The sequence below is a fragment of the Microtus oregoni genome, unplaced genomic scaffold (genome assembly GCF_018167655.1).
Source record: "Microtus oregoni isolate MIOR12 unplaced genomic scaffold, Mior012 000022F_ref0000154, whole genome shotgun sequence".
NCBI classification, from domain to species: domain Eukaryota; kingdom Metazoa; phylum Chordata; class Mammalia; order Rodentia; family Cricetidae; genus Microtus; species Microtus oregoni.
Genome location: NW_024543081.1, coordinates 13,242,880 through 13,265,011, shown reverse-complemented (window position 1 = coordinate 13,265,011; position 22,132 = coordinate 13,242,880). Strand labels below are relative to the sequence as shown.

General features: G+C 51.5%; 1 protein-coding gene across 1 annotated transcript in view; it reads right to left on the bottom strand.

Moving 5' to 3' along the window:
- Positions 1 to 9,546, bottom strand: part of Micall1 (MICAL like 1) — a 30,631-nt gene extending 21,085 nt beyond the window's left edge. Inside the window, exons 1-3 of the mRNA XM_041672045.1 lie at positions 9,030 to 9,546; positions 4,102 to 4,150; positions 3,661 to 3,802 (exon numbers count right to left, since the gene is read on the bottom strand). Of these exons, the coding sequence (XP_041527979.1) occupies positions 3,661 to 3,802; positions 4,102 to 4,150; positions 9,030 to 9,175 (337 nt within the window). The 5' untranslated portion in view covers positions 9,176 to 9,546. The remainder of the gene's footprint in view (positions 1 to 3,660; positions 3,803 to 4,101; positions 4,151 to 9,029) is intronic.
- Between the last annotated feature and the right edge of the window lie 12,586 nt (positions 9,547 to 22,132).

Below are 22,132 nucleotides of genomic sequence, written 5' to 3'. Positions count from 1 at the left end.
ACTGGCTTAGAAGGTGAGGAAGAAGCATACTGAATTTCAGGCTAGCCTGGGCTACATAAAAAAAATCTGAAAGGGGTAGGAGGAAGCCAAAGAACAGAGTAGAGAGGTGCAGTCTGGAAAGAGAACTGTGATCAGGGTCACATGGTCCATTCATGGATCCTGACTATTATGCAAGCTACACTTGATCAGCAATCCAGATACATATGTTCTTCTGTTACAGGGGCTTCCACCCAACAAGACCATCAGCACTGGAAACACCCTTACGGTGACGCTCATCCTTTATAACTCAGCACACGGTACACTAGAGATGTTAATTGTTTCCCAGGCTGTGAGAGTCACAGTCATGAGACCGTACCGCACAAGCTGGGGACACGTGAGTCCTAAATCAGAGAGGACAAACATGTTCTGCACACATCCCTTTCACTCCTCACAGCAACCTTGTGAGGTGGGCTCTATGCACAACCCCATCCCAAAGAGGAGACCGAGGTGGAGGTTAAGCAATACAAAGGGAAAAGTCTGAGGCCATGTTCTTATCTCTACTGAAGCTAGGCTCCTTCCCACAGTGACTCTGGGGTCTTCCAATGCAGTTGTCCCTGGTGTGTGCAGATACCGAAGTTCCAGCATGCTCCAGACGGCTACATGCATCTTCCAGACACTTTGCTTACTTAATTTCAAATTTTAAAGTTTTCTTTTATGTGTTGATTATGTGTATATGTGTGTGTCTATGTGTTGTTGTTTGTTTTGTTTTGGTTTAGCTTTTTGAGACAGGGTTTCTCTGTAACTTTTTTTTAAAATATTTATTTGTTTATTTATTTATTATGCATATAATATTCTGTCTGCGTGCATGCCTGAAGAGGGCACCAAACCTCATTACAGATGGTTGTGAGCCACGATGTGGTTGCTAGGAATTGAACTCAGGACCTTTGGAAGACGAGGCAATGCTCTTAACCACTGAGCCATCTCTCCAGCCCCCTCGCTGTAACTTTTGAGCCTTTCCTGGAACTAGCTCTGATAGACCAGGCTGGTCTTGAACTCAGAAGTCCTTCTCTGCCTCCCAAGTGCTGAGATTAAAGGCGTGTACCACCACCTCCTGGCCTTTGTGTTATTTTGCACACATGAGTGCAATGCCCATGAAGGCCAGATCCTCTGGAGCTAGAGTTACAGGCAGTTGTGAGCTGCTAGGCATAAGTGCTGAGAAGAGAACTCAGTCTTTTATTTTTTGTTTGTTTGTTTGATTGGTTTTTCAAAACAGGGTTTCACTGTGTAACAGACCTGGTTGCCTGGAACTCACTCTGTAGACCAGGCTGGCCTCAAACTCTCAGAGATCCACCTGCCACTGCCTCCCAAGTGCTGGGATTAAAGGCGTGCATCACTACTGCCCGGCTCTGAATTAAGTCTTTATTAGTAGTCGAACCATCTCTTCAGCCCCTAATTTATTATTTTTAAACTAAGATTTTGATATTTATTTACTTTTCGGGTACAGAGATCGAAAGCATCATGGTTCACAAGCGGAAGTCAGAAGGCGAATTTCAGGAGTCAGTTCTTTTTTTTTTTTTTTTTTTTTAAAATATTTATTTTATTTTATTTATTTATTATGTATACAATATTCTGTCTGTGTGTATGCCTGCAGGCCAGAAGAGGGCACCAGACCTCATTACAGATGGTTGTGAGCCACCATGTGGTTGCTGGGAATTGAACTCAGGACCTTTGGAAGAGCAGGCAATGCTCTTAACCACTGAGCCATCTCTCCAGCCCCCAGGAGTCAGTTCTTTGCTTCCATGATGTGGGTTCTACGGCTGGAACTCAGTCATCAGCCTTAGCAGCAAGTGCTGGCTCAAAAAACAGATTTTTTTTATTTTTAAAGACAAGATATTATGTCTCCCAGGCTGTGTAGCTGACAAGGACTTTGACCTTCTGGTCTTCTGCCTCCATCTCCCAAATGCTGGGATTCCGGGTGTTGGCCACTACCACTAATTTACATGGTGCTGGTAAATGAACCCAAGCAGGGTTTTATGCACAGTGTCCACACACTCTGCCAACTAAGCTACATTCCCAGCTCTAGAACAGTGTTTTTTGGGGTTTTGTTCTCTTTTATTTTTTTAAGACAAGGCCTGGCTGGCCTAGCAGACCGGGCTGGCCTTAAATTCACAGAAATCACCTGCCTCTGCCTCCTATGAGCTGGTATACAAGGCGTGCACAACCACATTCAGCCTTTTATAAAAATGTTTTTTATGGCCAGGCAGTGGTGGTGCATGCCTTTAATCCCAGCACTCGGGAGGCAGGGGCAGGTGGATCTCTGTAAGTTCGAGGCCAGCCTGGTCTACTCCAAAGTTTTTTATTATCATTTAATTATGTCTGCATGTATGTTCATGCCTGATGCTTGCAGAGGTCAGAACATTCGATCTCCTGGAACTAGAATTATAGACTGTTGTGAGCCTCCATGTTCATGTGGGTGCTGGATCCCCTCAAAGAAGACTATGTTCTTAACCACTGAGCCAGCTCTCCAGCTCCACCCCGTCCCGCCCCATTTAAAGAGACAGACTGGATTCTGCCCACACAGAGCAGATACAGAAAACATGACCCACATGGGACTGGCTATTCAGGACCTAGTGGCAGCAACTGCCCAGTGTAGGACTCAGAACCCTTGACTCCTCAGCCCCATTGTTTACCTTCTGTGCTGTGTTCTTTTTTTTTTTTTTTTTTGGTTTTTCGAGACAGGGTTTCTCTGTGGTTTTGGAGCCTGTCCTGGAACTAGCTCTTCTAGACCAGGCTGGTCTCGAACTCACAGAGATCCGCCTGCCTCTGCCTCCCGAGTGCTGGGATTAAAGGCGTGCGCCACCACCACCCGGCCTGTGCTGTGTTCTTGAGCTCCTTGCTTCCCCTCTTTAGACTCACTTCCCCTATGCAGAAAGGAGCTGTCTGCCCCCAGCTGCCCTGGGACACTCATGAACCTGACTAGAACAGAGAGGATGCCTGTCCCTCCAGCATATGCCCTTCTCCAGTGTCTCTACACTCAAGCCGAGGAGGCAGGCTCTGCAAAGATGCTATGCAATAGCCCAGAACAGAGTGCATGGCAGGAAGAAAAAGCGCTGGGAAGTGTCGGGACAGGAAGTGTCAGACAGGAAGTGCAGTGGGTGAGGGGAGGTGAACACATAGATGAGCTCACCTGTGTTTACTGCCTGTCTCTCTCACACACACAGACACACACACACACACACACACACACACACACAGGGCAAAGCAGACAGGGTCTGATTGTGTGGCCCTGGCTGGCCTCAGACTTAAGGTAATCCTGCCTCAGCCTCCCAAGTATGGAGATTACAGGTGTGAGCACATCACCCAAGCCAGTGCTGTTTTAATGCAAAAATGTATATGAACTAGCAAATCTATAGTCAGTGAATGAATGGCGGGCTGTTTGTTTCCTGGATCTTTCTTTCTTTCCTTTTTTGGTTTTTTGAGACAGGGTTTCTCTGTGTAGCCCTGGCTGTCCTGGAACTCACTCTGTAGACCAGGCTGGCCTCAAACTCCGAGTTCCACCTGCCTCTGCCTCCCATTAGAGGCATGTGCCACCACCACCTGGCCATCCCAGCTATTTCTGTACTGCTCAGAAAAGAAGTCAACAGCCCGGGGCAGCCTCCCTGGAGGGCTGTCCCCTCTTACCTTGACCAGAACTGGTGAAGTGGTTGTAGTACTGGGACACATAGGTCATGATGCTGAGACAGTCAGGGACACTCATGGAGACCATGTCATTGGGGTCCAGGAGAGCAGGGATCCCCAGCTCTTTTTCAGCCACTTCAAAGGCCTAGGATGGAGACAGGAGCGGCCACAGTGAGGAGAGGACAGCAAGATGGCAGAGTCAGGAAACACTTCTCAGACCGGGACCAGCTCATTGTAAGGGGACTGGGTGACTATAATCCCATCCCCACATGGTGACCTGAAGGAGCAGCTGAAGGAGCAGCTCACCCATGGGAGCTGTGAGAAGGGAGAACCAGGACCTCCCCTAGGTCCTGAACCAGTCCCCTTTCCAAATGTAGTGGCCCTCTGCGACCCCTGCCCTCTCCCACCACAGCCCTGTGTGCTCCCATCTGTCTGAGGACTCACCAAACGGTTATTCTCGAAGACATTTTCCTTGGAGAGAGACTGGAAGTCGCTGCAAGAGACAGAAGGACTATCAAGAGAGGTGACAGGCGGAATCAGGACGGAGGGAGGAGGTGATCTTATCCTGGTAGGACCAGCCTCGGCTCTCCAAGAGCTGGGAGGGCACCTAGAGGTTCCTGAGGAGGAAACTGAGGCTGCAAGCCCTGATGGAACTGTCGCTGTCAACTGGAAGCAGAGAGTGAGCCTATGGCCCCTAAAGGTACCCAAGCCAGGCTTGAGAAATCACTGAGAAGGGGTGGGTTCAATCCAAGCTCCAAGTCACGGCTGGATTCTTGATTCATGGCCAGTTCTTCCTCAGGAGACATTCTCCTCAGTCAGTGACAAAAAAAGACAAACCGAGTATGCAGACTTGCAATGTGGGCATTCCCATGCAGAGGAGCCTGCACTTCCCTGCAGCTTGCCTGACAGGTGCTCACCCCATTTTACAGAAGAGGGTGGTGAGATTCAAGAGGGGAAGCTAACCAGCCCTGGGAATCTATACTTTTGGAACTTCCATCAAATGTCACAAACACACAAGCCATACCAAGCACGGAATCTAAAACCCCATCCAACTCCAGGAGGAATGTTTTTCTGTTTTGTTTGTTTTGTTAAATTTGTATTTTTTTTAGTGTGTATGTACACATACATATTTTCTTGTTTATTTAATATGTATTAATTAACAAGATATATATATATGTTTTCCAGCAAGTATGTCTGTGTCCCATGTGCCTACCTGACGCCCAAGGTCAGAAGAGGGCATCGGATTCCCTGGGACTAGAGTGAGTGCTGGGAGTTGAAACCCATTCCTCTGGAAGAGCAGCCAGAGCTCTTAACCACTGAATAAACTTTAGCCCCTACATTTGTTTCTTAATGGGGCTCAAAATAGAACAAGCTAGCAGCAGAGCAGAAATGAGCATACTGCAGAGCTGCTAGAACTAACAGCTGGTCTGTCCCATCAGCCACTCCTGGGGACAGCTTCCCTCCAGGGGACTTCCTACTTCCCTTAGAAAGGGCTTCTTGGCTTCTGAATGGGGCAGGTGAGTGGTGGCAGGACCTCCCCTCAGGGCACTGGTGTGGGAAACACAGGTGCTGGTTGGCTTTATCCATCGGTGGAAACCAGTGGGCTGGACTATGAGTGGGCGGGGCACTGTGGGCCTGCTCTTTCAGGTAGGCTGTGTGACTGTGGGCGTCAGGAACCCTACCTGCCTCCACTGCCGAAGACTCAGGAGAGCCTCAGGCCTTGCTCCCGGGCCGGAGTGAGGGCCAGCAGCATCTGAGAGTGACAGAAGGAGGCCTCCTAGATACTGCAAAGTGTACAAGCTTTGCCACTGCCTAGCAGTGACCTTCTTCTGCCAGCTACTTCGTCTCTCTGTACCTCAGTTTCCTCGTCTGTAATACTAAACACCGTAGTGTCCAACACAGGGGACTCCAAATCCAGTGACAGAAGGGCAACTTGTCTGGACCGTTTGGTTTCCTCAGCAGTGTTCCTAGAAGGAGGGGTCATAGTTTGTCCCCACTGCCTCCCCAGGACCCTACACAGTTCCTGGTGTCCAGGAAGTGTTCTTGTACACGTTTGTTGAAATATTACGTGATGAAACCTATAGAACTGGGGTAACTGGGACTGGGGAGGTTGCTCCCTTGTGACACGCTTGCCACACAACCATGAGGACCTGAGTTCAGTTCACAGCGACAATGCTCACGTCCCCAGCACTGGGGAGAAAGAGACAGGCGGTCTGGTGGTCAGTCAGAGCCTAGGCTAATTAGCCCGCCCCTCCCCGGTCTCAGTGAGAGCCTGTCTCAAAAAAACAGGACTATCATCTTAATTTGACCTCCAGCCTACACACACACACACACACACCATATACAAATATACACATACATAAACACACACAATCCTAGTGTTTCCTCAGCGTCTCCCACTTCATCTCTACCCCTAAACACCATCTGGGTTTGGGCTGCACACATCTTTCTGAGAATTTTCAAAGGCCGAGAAAGTTCCATCTGACGCGAGGAAATGAAAGCACAGAAATGAATGCCACATGGGCCCTGGCCTCAAGGGAATTTAGAAAAGGCTGGAGGAGGCAGAAGGGCACTGTCCAGTTCCTCACCCACTCATGCGCACACACGGAGAGCGTGGGACCAGCTCTGGGCTGGCAAGGCCTGCAGCCCTGGAGGCTAGGACCCTTACTCCACATCTGCTCCTGTACGGATCCGCCCCAAAGTGCTGAGGCTGCAGCTCAGTGGCTGAGTGCTTCCTTGGCACGCACAAGGGACTGGAGTCAATCCCTAGCAAATATATAAATGGAGGACAGATAAACCTCCACCCTTCTCTGCACTTTATGGAACCCCTGGCAGGGGCTGGAGAGTTGGCTCAGTGGTTAAGAGCATTGACTGTTCTTCCAGAGGACCTGAGTTCAATTCCCAGCAACCACATGATGGCTCACAACCATCTGTAATGAGATCTGGTGCCCTCTCTGGGCTGCAACCATACATGAAGGCAGAATGTTGTACATATAATGAATGAATGAATGAATGAATGAATGAATAAATAAATAAATAAAACAAAGAACCTGGCTTCAGTTTCTCTCCCACGCAATTAGCATGGTCCAGGCCCAGCCTCCCTAGCAAATGACCAACTGGATTGAGTCTAGACCTCTGCTTGGGAGGGAAGCCCTTCACACCTGCTTTCTAGACACCTTGGGCCTTGAAAGCCCTCAGGTGGGGCCTTGGGGCCTTCTCTTGACCTTGGCCTTTCCCCAGGATGTCCCCTGGAGGCCTCCAGGTAGGGACCCCTAGTTAGTCACCTCAAGCTCTACATGTGTGACAGTATGTAGGTTTTTTGGTCCTGTTTCATTTTTGATTTTCAAGAAAGGGTTTCTCTGTGTAGCCTTGACTGTTCTGAAACTCAGTCCAGGCTGGTCTTGAACTCAGTGATCTACCTGCCTCTGCCTTCCGAGTGCTGGGATTAAAGGTATGGACCACCACGACTGGCTCAGTATGTAGGCTTCTGCCTTGCTGGCTGTGGTCTCTGCCAACTCCACTGTGTGGGAGCAGTGACTACACATACTTGTTGACTAGATGAAGGGGTTAAGCAGTCATTCCCACCCCCTACTGCCTAATAGCACCTCTTCTAGTGGTTAGTGTTAACTGCCTGCTTATTACCTCCTTTAAAATCCTGACCACAGGGCTGTGAGGTAGGTCTTGTTATCAACCCCACCTTCCAGATGTCCAGAGAACCAATGATTTTCCCCAGGGCTTAAACATTAGCACCAGGCAGCCAGCACTTAGAGCCGGGGATTCAGCACCTAGCATCCTGACACTAAATCCTCTCTTGAGGCTCATCCTCCGCCTCCTGCTTCAGGGCTAGTCCCCAGCAAAAACAGAAGACCCTGAGGGGCAGCTCCAAAGCAGGGGCCAAGCTGGCATCTTCTCCACCACTGCAAGCCCAAGCCCCACTCCCCTTTTCGGTTAGCACTGGGTCCCATGCTATAAAACCTTGCTCCCTTCGGCGTCCACACCCCCAAAATCTGTCTTCCAGGGCCCCTGGGACACTATTCAACTGCACACACGGTAAATCAAGTTAGAGCTGGGCAATCCCTTCCTGGGCCCTCCCACAGCCTGTCCTATGGAAACAGGTCTGGGAGAGAGCAGCAGAGACTGCCAGTTGTGAGAGCTGGAGGAGCCCTCCCAGGGGAGCTGTAAGCAAGACAGAGCCAGGCCTCTTCCAGATTTGCTACTAAAGCCTGAAGTGAAAGGAAGGCAGACACCAGATGAACTGTCACTTTCAGTTTTACGATTAAATAAATCAATGAACCAACGAAAAGAGGTTCCAGGGCTCAGAAAAGAAGCTGAGGTAGAAGCCCATGTCAATCGTTCTGCAGGCCTGAATACATTTTTCCAGGAGACCCTTTGGAAGTGGCTCGGGCAGGAGGGACCCACTTTCCAGCAGGAAGCTACAGATCGGGCTGTCAACCGTCCTAAAGTTGTCCCCCCCCACCCCTCCCCACCCCAGCCGCCCCGCGCCTTCTCTGCCCCATCGCTGTGCCCCACTGTGAACAGCGGGACTATAGGGCATACACCCTGTCAGGTTCCTACTTGAGTGGTGTTGGGAAGTAGTGTAACCCAAGTCACCTGACAGTCATTAATCTAGGACCTCTGTGCCAGAAACGAGGTTAATGCCCAACAGCGCATCAGCCCAAAATGCCTAACGGAGAGGTGGTTTCCCTCCCCCCTTCCCTCCTTCCCCCGTTTTTTGCACTTTAAATGTAAATGGCAAAAAGAGCTGAAGAGAAGTGAAACTAATGACCTACATTCCCGTGGGAGTCCGACAAAATATGGGACTTGGAGAGTCGGATGACAGAGCTTATATATAAAAGGGAACCGGGTTTAGGCTTCTGGGGAAGGGAAGAACCGGGTGAATAGAGCCGGGCAACGGTCTCAGGTGGGACGAGATTTGGGGCAGCCTTCTTTCTGACACCCTTTCCGGTGGTTGTCCTTCCCGATGTAAATTCCTACCGGAAAAAGTCAGCCTCCCAGAGCACCTGAATGTCTGCTCAAACGAGCTCAAACTCGGAGGCAGCCTATCTGGGGGAGTGGCACAGCCTGATCCCCCTACAGTCAAGTGTGGGGGTACTATGAACAGGCGCCGCCCAAGGGAGGCTCAGCGTGTGCGCTGGAGCCTCGAGTAAGAGCGTCCCTGAGGAGGGGTCAGCCTGACACCAGGGGCCCAAGGCGGGGGAGGGGTGCACGGGTCTGGGGTCTCGGCTCCCCTGCTCTGCACACAGAGCAGACGGGTGTGGACTCCCGGATCTCTCGGGGTGGCGCACGCCACCGCGTCACTGAGGGGGGCGGCGGTCCCCAACCCCGCGCGCTCGCGCGCCCCGGGCACTCACAGCAGGTCGGGTCGGTGCCGGTGCAGGATGGCGCAGAAAGCCAGGCCGTCCCGGAAGGAGCTGCTCAGGTCGCGGATGTCCACGCCGCGGTAGCCCTCGCACTGGCGGCGGCACCAGGCCAGGAGAGCCCCCCGCGGCCCCGCCATGGTGGGCCGGGCTCGGCCGGCCCCGACTGGGGCTGGGACTCGGGCTTCGGCTCGTGCAGCTCCGACTCCGGATCAGATAGCACGAGGCTGGTGCTCGGGCTCCGCCAGGGCCGGTTTCCGGCAGAGACTGCGGCGCGGCTGGGAGCTCGGGGCGCCACCGGCGGCCGGGGCGGGGCCTCGGTGTCCTCGCTCGGCTCTGGCGCGGCTACGGCTGCGGGCTCGGATCCCGACCCCGCCCGGCCAGCCTGCCCCGACCTGCCCGCGCAGCCTCCGCCCCGCGTGGCCCGGCCTGGCCGGCCGCCGCTTACTCACCGCGGCCCGCTCTCCTCATTGTGGGCCGGCCGCGGGCGCCCACCGCCTCCGTCCCCGCCCCTGCCCGCCCGCCCGCCAGCTCGCCCGCGCCGCGGGGGAGCGCGAGGAGGAGGAGGAGAAGGCCCCACCCTGCGGCCCCGCCCACGCCGTCGAGCCCCTTCCCCGGAAGGGCCGACGCCCCATAACCCCTCTTCTCCAGACCGGTCATCCCTTCCCAGGAGGAACCCCTCCTGGCAGCCGGGACAACCCATCGCTGGCTAGCCCCTCCCCATCGCCACCCGCAAGCTCCCCAGACCCTCCTACCCCAGAGGCGGGACACTCTCGCTTGCCACTTGCCTGCCTCAAACTCACCCCTCAAAACCTGAGGATCCACCTCCCTGACTTCTGTGAACCACACCCACACCCGATCTTAAAGAATCGAGGCACTTTCCACGCAGATCCCAAACCTCCATATGGTCACCAGCTTCCTACCACCCCTCCCCACTCTATAACATTCCGGTCGCCCTCCCTCCACCCCCTCATGGCCTGCCTAGGGGACGCAAACTACTACCAATCCAGAGAGCTATGTAGTGACAGGCTGGAGACCCCACAACCAAGCTGGTCCTTCTTGGGAGTCCCCATCTAGCTGTGTAAACTAGATCTCACTCGCTCGCACACACCCTTCTCGGCCCGCGTCCCTTCAACTTCAAGAATGGCAGGGGGCTGCGCTTTTGCTGGAAGGACCTAGAAACAGACCACTCTCTAACGGAGTGTTCTGGCCACACCTGGCTTTGGAACCTCGTCGTCTGGTCTGCTGGTTTAAGACCCCGCCAATAGACCCCTCCCCCAGAGGCCTCTCTGGACGAGGAGCTGTTGAATCAGCTGCTGAGATGGTGACGTCACTCTGACCTATGCATAGTTAGTAGGATTGGGTCTGCGGCTCCCCCTGAGGGAATGAACCGGGCCTGAGTCATCTGGAACAGGGTTTTGGAGTTCTATCGACTCAGTCTCAAATCCTGGCTCCCTCATTCCCCAATCCCATGATCTAGTGTCACCTAGTATCTTAAACATGGAGATAGAACCTCTGGTATATGGCTATAATCCCAGCACCTGAGAGGTGGAAGCAGGAGTTAAGATGTCAGTCTGGCCTACAAGAGACCTGTTTCAGAAGTAAAGCTAGGAAGAATGGCTCACATGTTTATACAATGGGCGAATGCAGATGCAGGAAGAACCACCCAAGTTTGAGGATAACCTTGGTTACACAGTAGCAGGCTAGCCTGAACTACAACATAAAAATAAAAAGGAGCCTGGAATGATAGCACACCTTTAATCCCAGCATGCAAGTGGATCTCTGGGAGTTGGAAGCCAGCCTGGACTAGTGAGTTCCAGGACAACCAAGACTACACAGAGAAACCCTGTCTCCAAATAAATAAATAGGGCCAGTAAGGATTGTTCATCAGAAGCAAGGCAGGGGTGGCACATGCATTAATCCTAGCACTCCGGAGGCAGAGGCAGGCAGATCTCTGAGTTCAAGACCAGCCTGGTCTACAAAGTGAGTCCCAGAAATGGTTGTACCCGTTTCCAAAAGGAGAGCCGGTCAGTGACTTACTGCCGTTGGTCTGACCTCGATCCCTCACATTGCCTTAATAATAGCTTAGACAGCTCAGCCCTTGGCCCCCAACAGCCATCTGTGGGCTTCAGAAATCCAGTGCCTGAGTCAGCTTGCCGCATCATGAAGGGCCTGCACGGTGACCAGAGCTGTGTGACTGCAGGCCAGACACCTCACCCCAGTGAGCCCCAATTTCCCTCCCTGTAAGGTGCGGATAATAATCTTTGCCCTGCCTGCATCCCTGCTTTGTGGGTAACCAAGTGAGATAATGACAGTAAAATGCTGTGTTGACAGTCAGTCAGGGTGCAGGAAGAGGATGAGTCCTTGTTTACAGGGAGGTTCAAGAGCCACAGACCCATGGGCAGGTCTGGTCTCTTGGTCAAAGTGAAGACATGATTTCAGGATTAGGACTTTAGAGCATTGTTTTTGGTTTTTTGGGTTTTTTTTTTTGTTTTGTTTTGTTTTCGAGACAAGGTTTCTCTACAGTTTTGGTTCCTGTCCTGGAACTAGCTCTTGTAGACCAGGTTGGCCTCGAACTCACAGAGATCCACCTGCCTCTGCCTCCCAAGTGCTGGGATTAAAGGTGTGTGCCACCACTGCCTGGCCTTTAGATAATTTTTCAAAGAAGACAGTGCCTCTCTATATAGTCCTAGCTGCTCTGGAATTCTCTCTGTAGATCAGAATGGCCTCAAACACAGAGATTTGCCTGCCTCCGCGTCCCGAGCGCTGGGATTCAAGGCACAGCCCGCTATGCCCAGCTAGCACTCTTGATCATTATGTCTGCACGTGTCTGATTCTATTTCTGCAGTACTAGAGACTGACTCCAGGGCCCTATGTGTTTGCTCTGCAAGCACTCTACCAGATGAGCTTCACCATCAGTCCTACCTTACTTTTTACGTCAATCACTGAGCCTGGGAATGCGGCTCAGTGGTATGCCATTTGCCCAGCACGTACAAGACATTGAGGTACATCTCCAGACTCGGGGAGGGGGTTGCTTTAACAGAGAGAATGAGCAATGGGAATAGAGTGGCCAGAGCCAGAGAAGGTTTCTGGTTGACCTGGACAAGAACTGAGGGCAGTGACTTCCACTTGCCATTCTGCCAGACAACTCGCTTAGCAGAGGGCTGTGCTGGAGATTCGAACAAGGTTTTAAAAACTGACAATGTATTAGTTACTTTCTCCTTTAAGCAGCATAAGGAAGGAAAGGCTTGTATTGGCTCACGGTGTGATGGTCCAGCACATCATGGTAGGGAAGGCACGGCTCCAGGAGCATGAGGAGGCTGCTCACATTGTCAGGGGGCTGAGGGGATGATGCTGGTGCTGGCTGACTTTCTGCTTTTATGGTTTTGTGCGTGCATGCATGCGTGTGTGTGTGTGTGTGTGTGTGTGTGTGTGTATGTACAAGTGTGTGCACCCATGCACACGTGCACAGAGGCCAGAGAAGGCTGTCAGGTGTCCTACTCTTTTGCGACAGGGTCTTTTACTAAGTCTGGAACTAAGCTGGCAGCTAGCAAACTCCAGTCATCTTCCTGTCCCCTCCCAGGCCCCACAGCACTATGGTTACAGGTACCTGTGACAACGTTTGGTGCTTCCCATGCTGCTGGTGATCCAAGCTCAGATCCCTGTGCTTGTGCAGTAAATGTTCTTACCCACTGAGCCATCTCCCCAGCCCCATTTTATTTCCCTTCATACAATCTGGAACCCCAGCCCACCAGACAGCATGTTATTTTAATGAGAACGGCCCCCTAGGCTCATCTATTTGAACATTTGGTTCCCAGTTAGTGGAACTGTTTAGGAAGGATTTGGAGATGTGGCCTTGTTGGAAGAAGTTTGTCAAAAAAAAATAATAAAAAAAAGAAGTTTGTCACTGGGAGTAGGTTTTGAGGTATCAAAAGCCCACGCCAGGCTCTGTCTCTTGTTTTCTCTCTCTGTCTTCTACTCGTGGATTGAATATAAGCTCTTAGCTATTCCAGTGATATGATGATCATGGACTAATCCTCTGAAACTGCAAGCCCCCAACTAAGTGCTTTCTTCTATAAGTTGTCCTGGTCACAGTGTCTCCTTGGCAGTCACGCAGTAACTAAGGCAGATGGTATTCACTTGCATTCAAGGAATGTCCTCCTCCCTGGCCACTCACAAGGGCCCAGGATGTATGTGTCCTAGGTGATTCTATGTTGACAATGAAAATTAACCATCACAAAGAGTAGCCAAAAACCCACTGAGCATGGAGGAGTGTAGCATTTGATAAATACTGGTGAGAAGGAATGAATGAACAAACCAGGACCCAGGGCTCACATTTATTTTCACATGCAGGTCTCAAGGCAAGTTCCAGGGACAAAAAGGAGAGGAATGGGCTACAGACAGCATCAGTCAAGGGCATACTGCTTACCTAGCAATTGCAAGACTTTAGGCTCAAACCCAGTCAGTCCATCATCCCGACCCTGCAAAAAAGAACCTCAATGGATCTTAGAGAGGGCCTAGAGGCATATTAGTGTGGCCTTTAACCCCAGCACTTAGGAGGAGAAGCAAGCAGAACTCTGTGAGTTCCAGGCCACAGTGAGACCTGGTCTTGAAAATATAAAAATAGGGAAAGAGAGAGAGAGAGAGAGAGAGAGAGAGAGGAAGGAAGGGAGGGAGGGAGGGAGGGAGGATGCAAAGAAGGGAGCAAGGACATTATTGCCTCCAGGGACCTCTGGTCTCTGATCCAGGCCACCTGATAATGCAGCTGTGCAGAGGCCCACGGTCCCTTCCATCTTAGAGACAAAGGTGGATTTGTGTGTTCCTGAGTATGGGAACAGGTACCTGGCCGGCACAGTCACACACCAACTGCTCTCTCGTCTGTGACTTCCTGAAAGGCCCTGAGTAAAATGTCACCTGCCTGCTCAACATCAGCCTGCGTAAAAGGGAAGGGGTTTCCACCTGTGACAGCAGGCCTAGTTCTAGGACTGAGTTCCAGAAGTGATGGGTCTGCATACAGTGATAGTCATTGCTCACAAAAGTAAAGCTCTAGAAACAGTGTTGCTCTGCAGGGAACTGGGAGATTGAGTTTCCACACAGCTGGATGATACCAAAACACACAGTGGTCTAAAAAGAAGCCTTGGGAAGCCAGACAGTTCTAGCTATGGGGAAGGCTAAGGCCAGAGGACTGCAAATTCACAGCCAGATTGAGCTGCATAGTGAGAGCATGTTTCAAAAAAAAATTAAAGCTGGGTGGTGGTGCCGCGCACCTTTAATCCCAGCACTTGGGAGGCAGAGGCAGGTAGATGTCTATGAGTTCGAGGCCAGCCTGGTCTACAGAGTGAGCTCCAGAACAGCCAGGACTATTTCACAGAGAAACCCTGGCTCGGAAGAATAAATAATAAATAAATAAACAAACAAACAAATAAATGGAAGCTGGTTGTCGTGGCACACACCTTTGACCCACACACTCCAGAGACAGAGGCAGGAGGATCTCTCTGAGTTACAGGACAGCCCTAGCTATGTAGAAACCCCACCTCAAATAAATAATTAAGGTGAAATCAGCGAAAGTGAAAGGCCTGGCATCGGCTCAGGACACTCCAAGACCAAGTTTTGTCCCTCAGAGGGACAAAAGGCAGGGAATAAGAGACAAAGACAGGAGAAAGATGGAGAAAGGGGAGTAAGGGAGAGGGGAAGGGGCATTTGTCCCTGAGGGACCAAGGACTGTTTCTAGATACAGGGGAGACACGGCCCACAGACAAATGGTGGTTTATAAAGGTAGAAAGGGAAGCCCGTGTCAGGATGAGGTGTTTCATTTTAATTGGACATGTTTATGAGGTGAGCGAAAGGGTGCTTTTGATTGCAGGACTTCAATACTTTGATAGCTTGGCAGTCAGTCTCAGGAGGAGGAAGTAGTCATACAAGAGTCACCTTGGTGACTAGCTTTAGGAATGTAATCTCCTGGATTTTAGCGCGGTGGAGGGAATGAGGGAGAAGGGCAAGGCCTGCCAGAGCCGTGTTTGCCATGCTTGAGCTGGCCAGAGTCCCTTCAGAGAGGGCTCAGTGGATAAAGGCTCTTGCTACCAAACCTGGTGACTTGAGCTCAATCCCTGAGACCCTCATGGCAGGAGAGCACTGACACCCTCGAGTCCTCCTGACTTCCACGCCTGCTAGAGCATGTGCAACGTCCCCCGCCCCCACCACAACACAAAATAAATGAATAAATGTAACAAAAAGAAATTAAAAAAACAAGGTAGAGAGTGTGCTCAAGGAAGACGCTCAGTTTCGACCTCTGGCCCTGCACCCGTGTGAACGAGCACCTTCCCATACACGTGCACAGACCCACACGAACACATACATACGGCACACACACAGACATTCATTTTAGCTTTTTCATGTCAGTGTGACACTGCTTTCAGTTAGATGACACTTTCTACAGAGTTGTTATTATTGCAGTGCTGACAGTTCAACCCAGGACTTCACTCTGCCCAAGCACTAGACAGCACTAGAGTACCAAGGCACACTCCGGTGCCAGGGCTCTGATTTGAAAATAAAGCCAGCCCCCAGACAAGGAAGTACAAATATGCTCACTCAGCCACCCAGGACCTCAGGCAAATCACTGGGAAGGTGGGAGGTCTGGGTAACTCAGAGAAGGGCAGGTACAGCTTTATAAGAAAAGGGAAAGAAGGAGAAAGATAGATGGAGAAAGAGAGAGAGAGAGAAAGAGAGAGAGGGAGGGAGGGAAGGGAGAGGGGAAGGGAGAGAGGGAGAGAGAGAGGAAGGGAGGGAGGGGGGAGAGAGAGGAAGGGAGGAAGGAAGGGAGAGGGAGGGAGAGAGGAAAAGAGGGAGGGAGGGCCGGGCGGTGGTGGCGTATGCCTGCCTTTAATCCCAGCCCTTGGGAGGCAGAGGCAGGCGGATCTTTGTGAGTTCAAGACCAGCCTGGTCTACAAGAGCTAGTTCCTGGACAGGCTCCAAAACCACAGAGAAACCCTGTCTTGAAAAACCAAAAAAAAAAAAAAAAGAGGGAGGGAGGGACGGAGGGAGGGAGGGGGAGGGGGAAGGAAGGAGGAAAAGAGGGAGGGAGGGAGGAAGGAAGGGAAGGAGAAGGGGAGGGAGGGAGGGAGGGAGGGAGGGAGGGAGGGAGGGAGGGAGAGAGAGAAAGAGAGAGGGTGAGAGAGAGAGAAGGGAATGGGCTGTGCACACAATCACCCCCCTGGGCTGGACAGACCAGACCACAGAACACCTGTGGCCTACTGTACACTGCATTCTCTAAAAGGCCTTGACCCTCAGATTCCAGGGTTCTCAGCCTAGGATTCCCCAAGTTCCTTAGCTGTTTCTGGTGTGGCCTGCAGCTTTTTCCACCCAAGCTGTCCCAAGAATGAGGCCCTGCCCAGGCCCCCAGCTTAGAGCTGCTCCCTGGGGGTCAGCCTCGCAGAGCAGTTAACAATGGGAGCCTTGTGGAGTCCCAGGGCAGGGCTAAGGCCAGCAGTGGGCACATGGAGAGATGGCAGCTTTCTCGTCTTCTCGTCCTGGGCCAGGGCAGCTCAGGATTCACTAGGACACTTGCTCACAGCCTGAGCCCTGGAATCCCACATAGGCCTCGCCTTCTAGACCTTCCTGTCCTCACCTACTATGTTCTAGAAATTCTTCCTGGGACTGGGCAAATGGGGCCACCCTTATACTAAGCTCTGGGTGTATGCTGTCACTGGGTGCATGCTGTCGTCGGGACTGCCCCGGGTCAAAGAGCCTACTGAAAGCCCTAACAGGCCAATATCCTAATTTAGCGAGTTCCCCCTACACACTGAACTGAGCAGAGGAAGAAGAGGTTTGTTGGGGGCACAAATGTGCTTGGATTGGGAGCCCAACTCCTGCCCTTTCAGCGGGCACTGTTGAGTCTCAGGCTGTCCCTCTGCTTTTGGCTGTTCTGAGATGCCTATTGCTGAGACCTGATCCAGATGCTACCTCCTCCCTGAAGCCAGGCTTTCAGGTCTTCTCACAGGACTCACTCTCAGAAGGGAAGGGCCCCAGAGGGGATGTTCCACACGCCTACCCCGGAGGAACTGACAGCTGGTGTGGAAAACAGGTCTGTAAGCTGTCCCAGACAGCTACCATGTAGAGGTGATGAGTAGTGGGACGAGAAAACGGGCAAAGCACCTTGAGGATCCTCTCACTTCCGCAGGAGACGCCCTTGGGGGTCACCCACACTGGGGGTCACCCACACTGGATGGTATTTGTTTTGTACACAAGTGTTTGCCCATTGGACCAAGATGATAAATAATACAAACAGCTAACCTGGGCATCAGCTGTAGTCCAGACATTGCATGTGCTTTGTCACGAACATGCATTGCCACGCTTCATAAGGTCTCTGGGGTCACTGGCATGCATTGCCCTGCTTCATAAGGACTCTAGGGTCACGAACATGAATTGCCCTGCTTCATAAGGACTTTGGGGTCACTAACATGCACTGCCACACTTCATAAGGACTCTGGGGTCAGAAAGAGACCGACAGAAGATGCAGTCAGGACTCAGCTTTGGTCTTTTGGACTTTACAAGAGTTTTCTTCACCATCAAGATGTACTCCTTCTGGGCACAGTGGTGCACATCTTTAATCCTAGCATTCAGAAGGCAGAGGCTGGTGGATCTCTGAGTTTGAGGCCAGCCTGATCTATAGAGTGAGTTCCAGGATAGTCAGGGCTACACAGAAAAACCCTGTCTTCAAAACAAAACAGAAATTCATTATATATTATATATTAATATATATAAATACATCCTGAAAAAAAAGGTGTATTCCTTGTAAATCACAGCAGACACTGTGTCCAGGTCACTGCTGCATAGCTGGTTGTCACAATTCAGCCAGCTTCTGGATTGCTGGTGAACAGGAGCCACCCTAGGCTGCTCTAATTACACTGGAGCCCTGCCTTCGGATGTCCAAGGCCAAGCCTGGGCAGACATCCCCAAAACTTCCAACTTTGGCCTCCTAGCAGTTTCTCATCTCCCTCTCAGCAGCGGTAACTGCTTATGGCCCTACTTGCCATTTGGCCAGCAGATGGGCTCCCGTCTCAGTAGATTAGCGCAAAAATTCACCTGGAGGATGAGTCAAAGTACTTGCCTTAGAAGTGATCCGAGCGGCGAATTGCCTGATTATGCTTCAGGGGAGCCCTCTCCCTCTCTGTATAACCTGCCCCTCTGCAAGTCAAAAGCAGGCAGGGCGGAAATGGTTCCTAAGCTTTCCGGACACAGGAAGATGGCCTCTCCGAGGACTAAGTACTAAGGAAAGAGCTGTCACACACAGGAAAAGGGTTGTTTGCTTCCCTACTGCCTGTCCCTGTGTTGTGTAGCACGGCGCCAGTAGCTCTTCCTGTCACAAACAGAAAGTGGCACTTTTCTGCTCAAGAGCGAGGAGTTAGGGTGGGTTTCAGCCCCAGGTGACCCAAGACACCAGCTAACTGGGGGATAGGAAGTTAGGCTAATGGGGGGATGTCCAGGGGGATGGCAAGCAAGAGGCTCCATTTGACTGCCTGGGTAGATAGCAGAGGCTCAGGAAGTTAACACAGAAGTTTCCTGGTTTGGAAGGGGCCACATCAGAATGGGAACCCTGGAGGCTCCTTGAGTTCCCAGCTATGATCAGAGGAGGCTGCCTCTCAGGATTCATCAACTTCAGAGGACGTGGAGGTTGGTGCAGGAGGGAGCAGAAATGAGCAAAAACCTGGCCTCACAATAGGCTGGACAGGAATGTAGAGCCACAGGCACCAGGACACACCATGGCTTCCCTTCCCCACCTCCTTCCGGAAAACCTCAGGAAATTGCTGGTTGGGTTTTGGACCTTGACATTGGCAGGTCCCTTGCCTCCATCTCAGCCTCTTCCTGGAACCTCTCCCCATCCCGGGAAGTTAGCTCTTGACCTCACTGCAGTGTAGGCTGGGTGAAATGAGCAGCCACAGACATGAAGTCAGGAAGGCAGTCACTGTTTCCCCTCCCGAGTGCAGCCCACCATCCGTGGTTTTGTGGCCCTTGTTCTAGGCCTCCACTTTCTACGTAGGACTTGTACACACCACTTAGACTGATATTGGTATGCTAATTCCTATTTTTTTTTTCAAGACAGTGTTTCTCTGTGTAATAGCCCTGAAACTCCATCTGTAGAGCAGCTGGCCTCAAACCCAGAGATCCGCCTGCCTCTGCCTCCCAAGTGCTGCGATTAAAAGCATGCACCACCCACTTCCTGGTGTGTGGTTATTCACGTATTCCTCAAGGATTTATCAGCTGCTCATTCAAGACGCTATGTCCACTGTCTAAGCCATTGCTACCAAGAAACCTCTTTCTCGGGTGCTCTCAGGTTCACATAGATCCTATATGACACCCAGAATTCGAGACCGGCAGGGCTGATATCTGCCTTACTTGCCTTACTTGGCAGAAGAGCAGTCCCGAGCCACCCAACAGTCTAGGCAATACGGGAAGGAAAGGCCCATTTCGGGTTCACTGTACAGTGTATAAGAGGAAGAGAGTGAAGAAAGGGGGAGGAACTGAGGACAGGTTCCCAAGGCCTTTAGAGGATGCTGAGAAACCAACTCTAGCCTGGGAGTCTAGCGCTCAGGACTCTAGCCCCTGCTAATGGCTGGCTCCACGTTGTTATGCCCTTGGAACCTTGCCAGTCTCACAGGCTCCCCTCCCACCCGCAGATGCCTTCACTTCCCTCCTGCCCTGGCACTGTCCCCACTTCACCAGCTCCAGCTGTGAGTCAGAAAACTGGCCTTCTCCCACCTAGCAACCCCCATAGCTAAATCCTGTCCCCTGTAACTTCTGAAGCCTCTGGGTTTTCCTGTGCCTGTTGCTGGGCTACTCTGGGGAGTGCCTGAACCTCTCTGTGAAATGGCCTCTGCACCGGCCCTTTTGTACAGGAGTGGACCCCAGGGTCCCCCAAAGGCCCTGCATGTGCTATGCCACTGAGGACTCAAGCCCCAACTCTCCATTTCTCCTTGGAGAAACAGACTGGATAAAGCTTTAACTGGTCTTTGAGGCTGCAGGTCCTTGCTCTACCACGACATTGCCAGGCTGTTACACACATGACCTTTCTGCCTAGTCTATGACTGTCAAGTTCACAACCCGCTAATAATGGCTTTCGTTCCCTAACTACACTTTAAGTGCTGTGCTAAGAACTTTAATTTACTCATCAGCACAATCTGGAGGCAGGTGTCTTTCCCATTTTATAGTTGAGAAACTACAGCACTTGACAGGCAGGGCTCAAACCCCAGTGCAGACAAGCCCACACTCTGCTCTGCTGCCTTCTCTTACTGATTCAGAAACTTCTGGTAACCAGCTCCACCCAGAACTCCCATACCCTGATAACAGAATACTTGCTCTGGCCATGTAGGGAAGGATTCTGAGCCGGCTTGCTCTGCCCTGGGCAAGACAGAACCAGGCCCCTGCCTGTCGGGTGCAGACGCTCAACTCACTGCCTTTCCTCTCTGTGCCAGGCAGAGTTCAGCTGTGCCTGCCCGACACAAGGGCTGCCGGCTGCCAAGCACAGCCACTGGGCTGGGAGGTGATCCGGAGCCAGACACACACACTGGCTCTGTGTGACCCTGGCTAGGGCAAGCAGAGGGCCAGGAAGCCCTGTCAGCCTCCTCATCTGGAAAAAGCCCTGAGTATTCTTTTTATTTAAACACGTGTATGAGGCTGTCTTAGTTTAGATGCAGCGTGCTTACAGGTGGCCAAGGATGCCCTGGAAATGGACCTACTGGGAGTTTGTACATATATCTATTTCAGGATGTCAGATCCTCCGGAACTGGAGTTATCGACAGGTCTGAGCTGTTCTGTGGTTGCTGGGAATTGAACCTGAGTCCTCTGGAAGAAGTCAGTACTCCTAACTGCTGAGTCATCTCTCTAGACCCTCATACGGAGTTTTGAGCCACCAAATGTGGGTGCTGGAAAGTGAACCCAGTTCTTCGGTATTTGCTCTTAACCACTGAACCATCTCTCCAGGTCCCTGATCCGGATTGAAAAGAGAAAACCTGCAACTCCAGTGTTAGCCCAGGAGCTTTGTTTATTTTGGTTAATGTTTGAAAGACAGGGTTTCTCTGTGTAGCCCTAGCTGTCCTGGAACTTGCTCTGTAGACCAAAGTGGCCTCAAACTCAGAGATTCACCTGCCCTTGCCTCCTGAGTGCAGGGGCTAAAGCTGTGCACCACCTGTCAACTTTAAAACATTTGGCCAGGCCTCCCAAGTGCTAGCATTACAGGTTCACGTCATCATGCCTGGCCTTAAAAACTCAATTTTTGTTCGACTCATGGTTTCCCTGTGTAGCTCTGGCTGTGCTAGAAATCGCTCTGTAGATCAGGCTAGCCTTTGCCTCCCAAGTTTTGGAAATAAACCATGCACCACCACCACTCAGCAAAAACTGAATTTTTAAAACTACAACTGGGGGAGAAATTAGCCCAGGGGAGTCACCCACGACCAATGCCAGGGCTGATGGTGGGACAGCAGGAGGCATTCCTTAGGAATCTGAGCACAGCACCCTCCCCCAACCAGGGAACTAGCACTGGACAGGAAGATGGAGGAATCCAAAGCTTAGCAAATCCTGACTCCACTCTTCAGGCTCCTACAAGGTCACAGATGTAGTGCTTGGAAAATTCCCAAGGATTTTACAAGTGCTTGAATGTTTTCCATATTAAAAGGGAGAATGAGCTCTGGCTTTTTCCCTTTGGGAGTGGGGCTGGGTCCCAGCACAACAGTTTTTAGAACTGGGCTGCCCTGGGTTATATCTGAACTCCACCCTTTGGCTCTGGAACTAGCAGAGAGCTCTATTAATTCTTTGGTGGGAAATGACTTCCCGCCTCATGCAGGCTGCCACCCTTACCATCACCTACAGATCCCACACGGTCTCTAGCTTCCCGCTCAAGGTATCTGTACCAACCAGCCTTCCTTCTGCCATTCCCTCAGGATCTAGTGTGCTCTGGTTTCAGAGCCAGTTTCCCTCTGCAGATGAATACTTGTCTGGGTATCTATAACATATGCCTTCAGGATTCTGTTTGAAAAGACACCTATCAGTGTGTTCCCTCATCGTCTCTAAAATCCATTCCCCCATTCCCTCTGCATGGTGGTCCA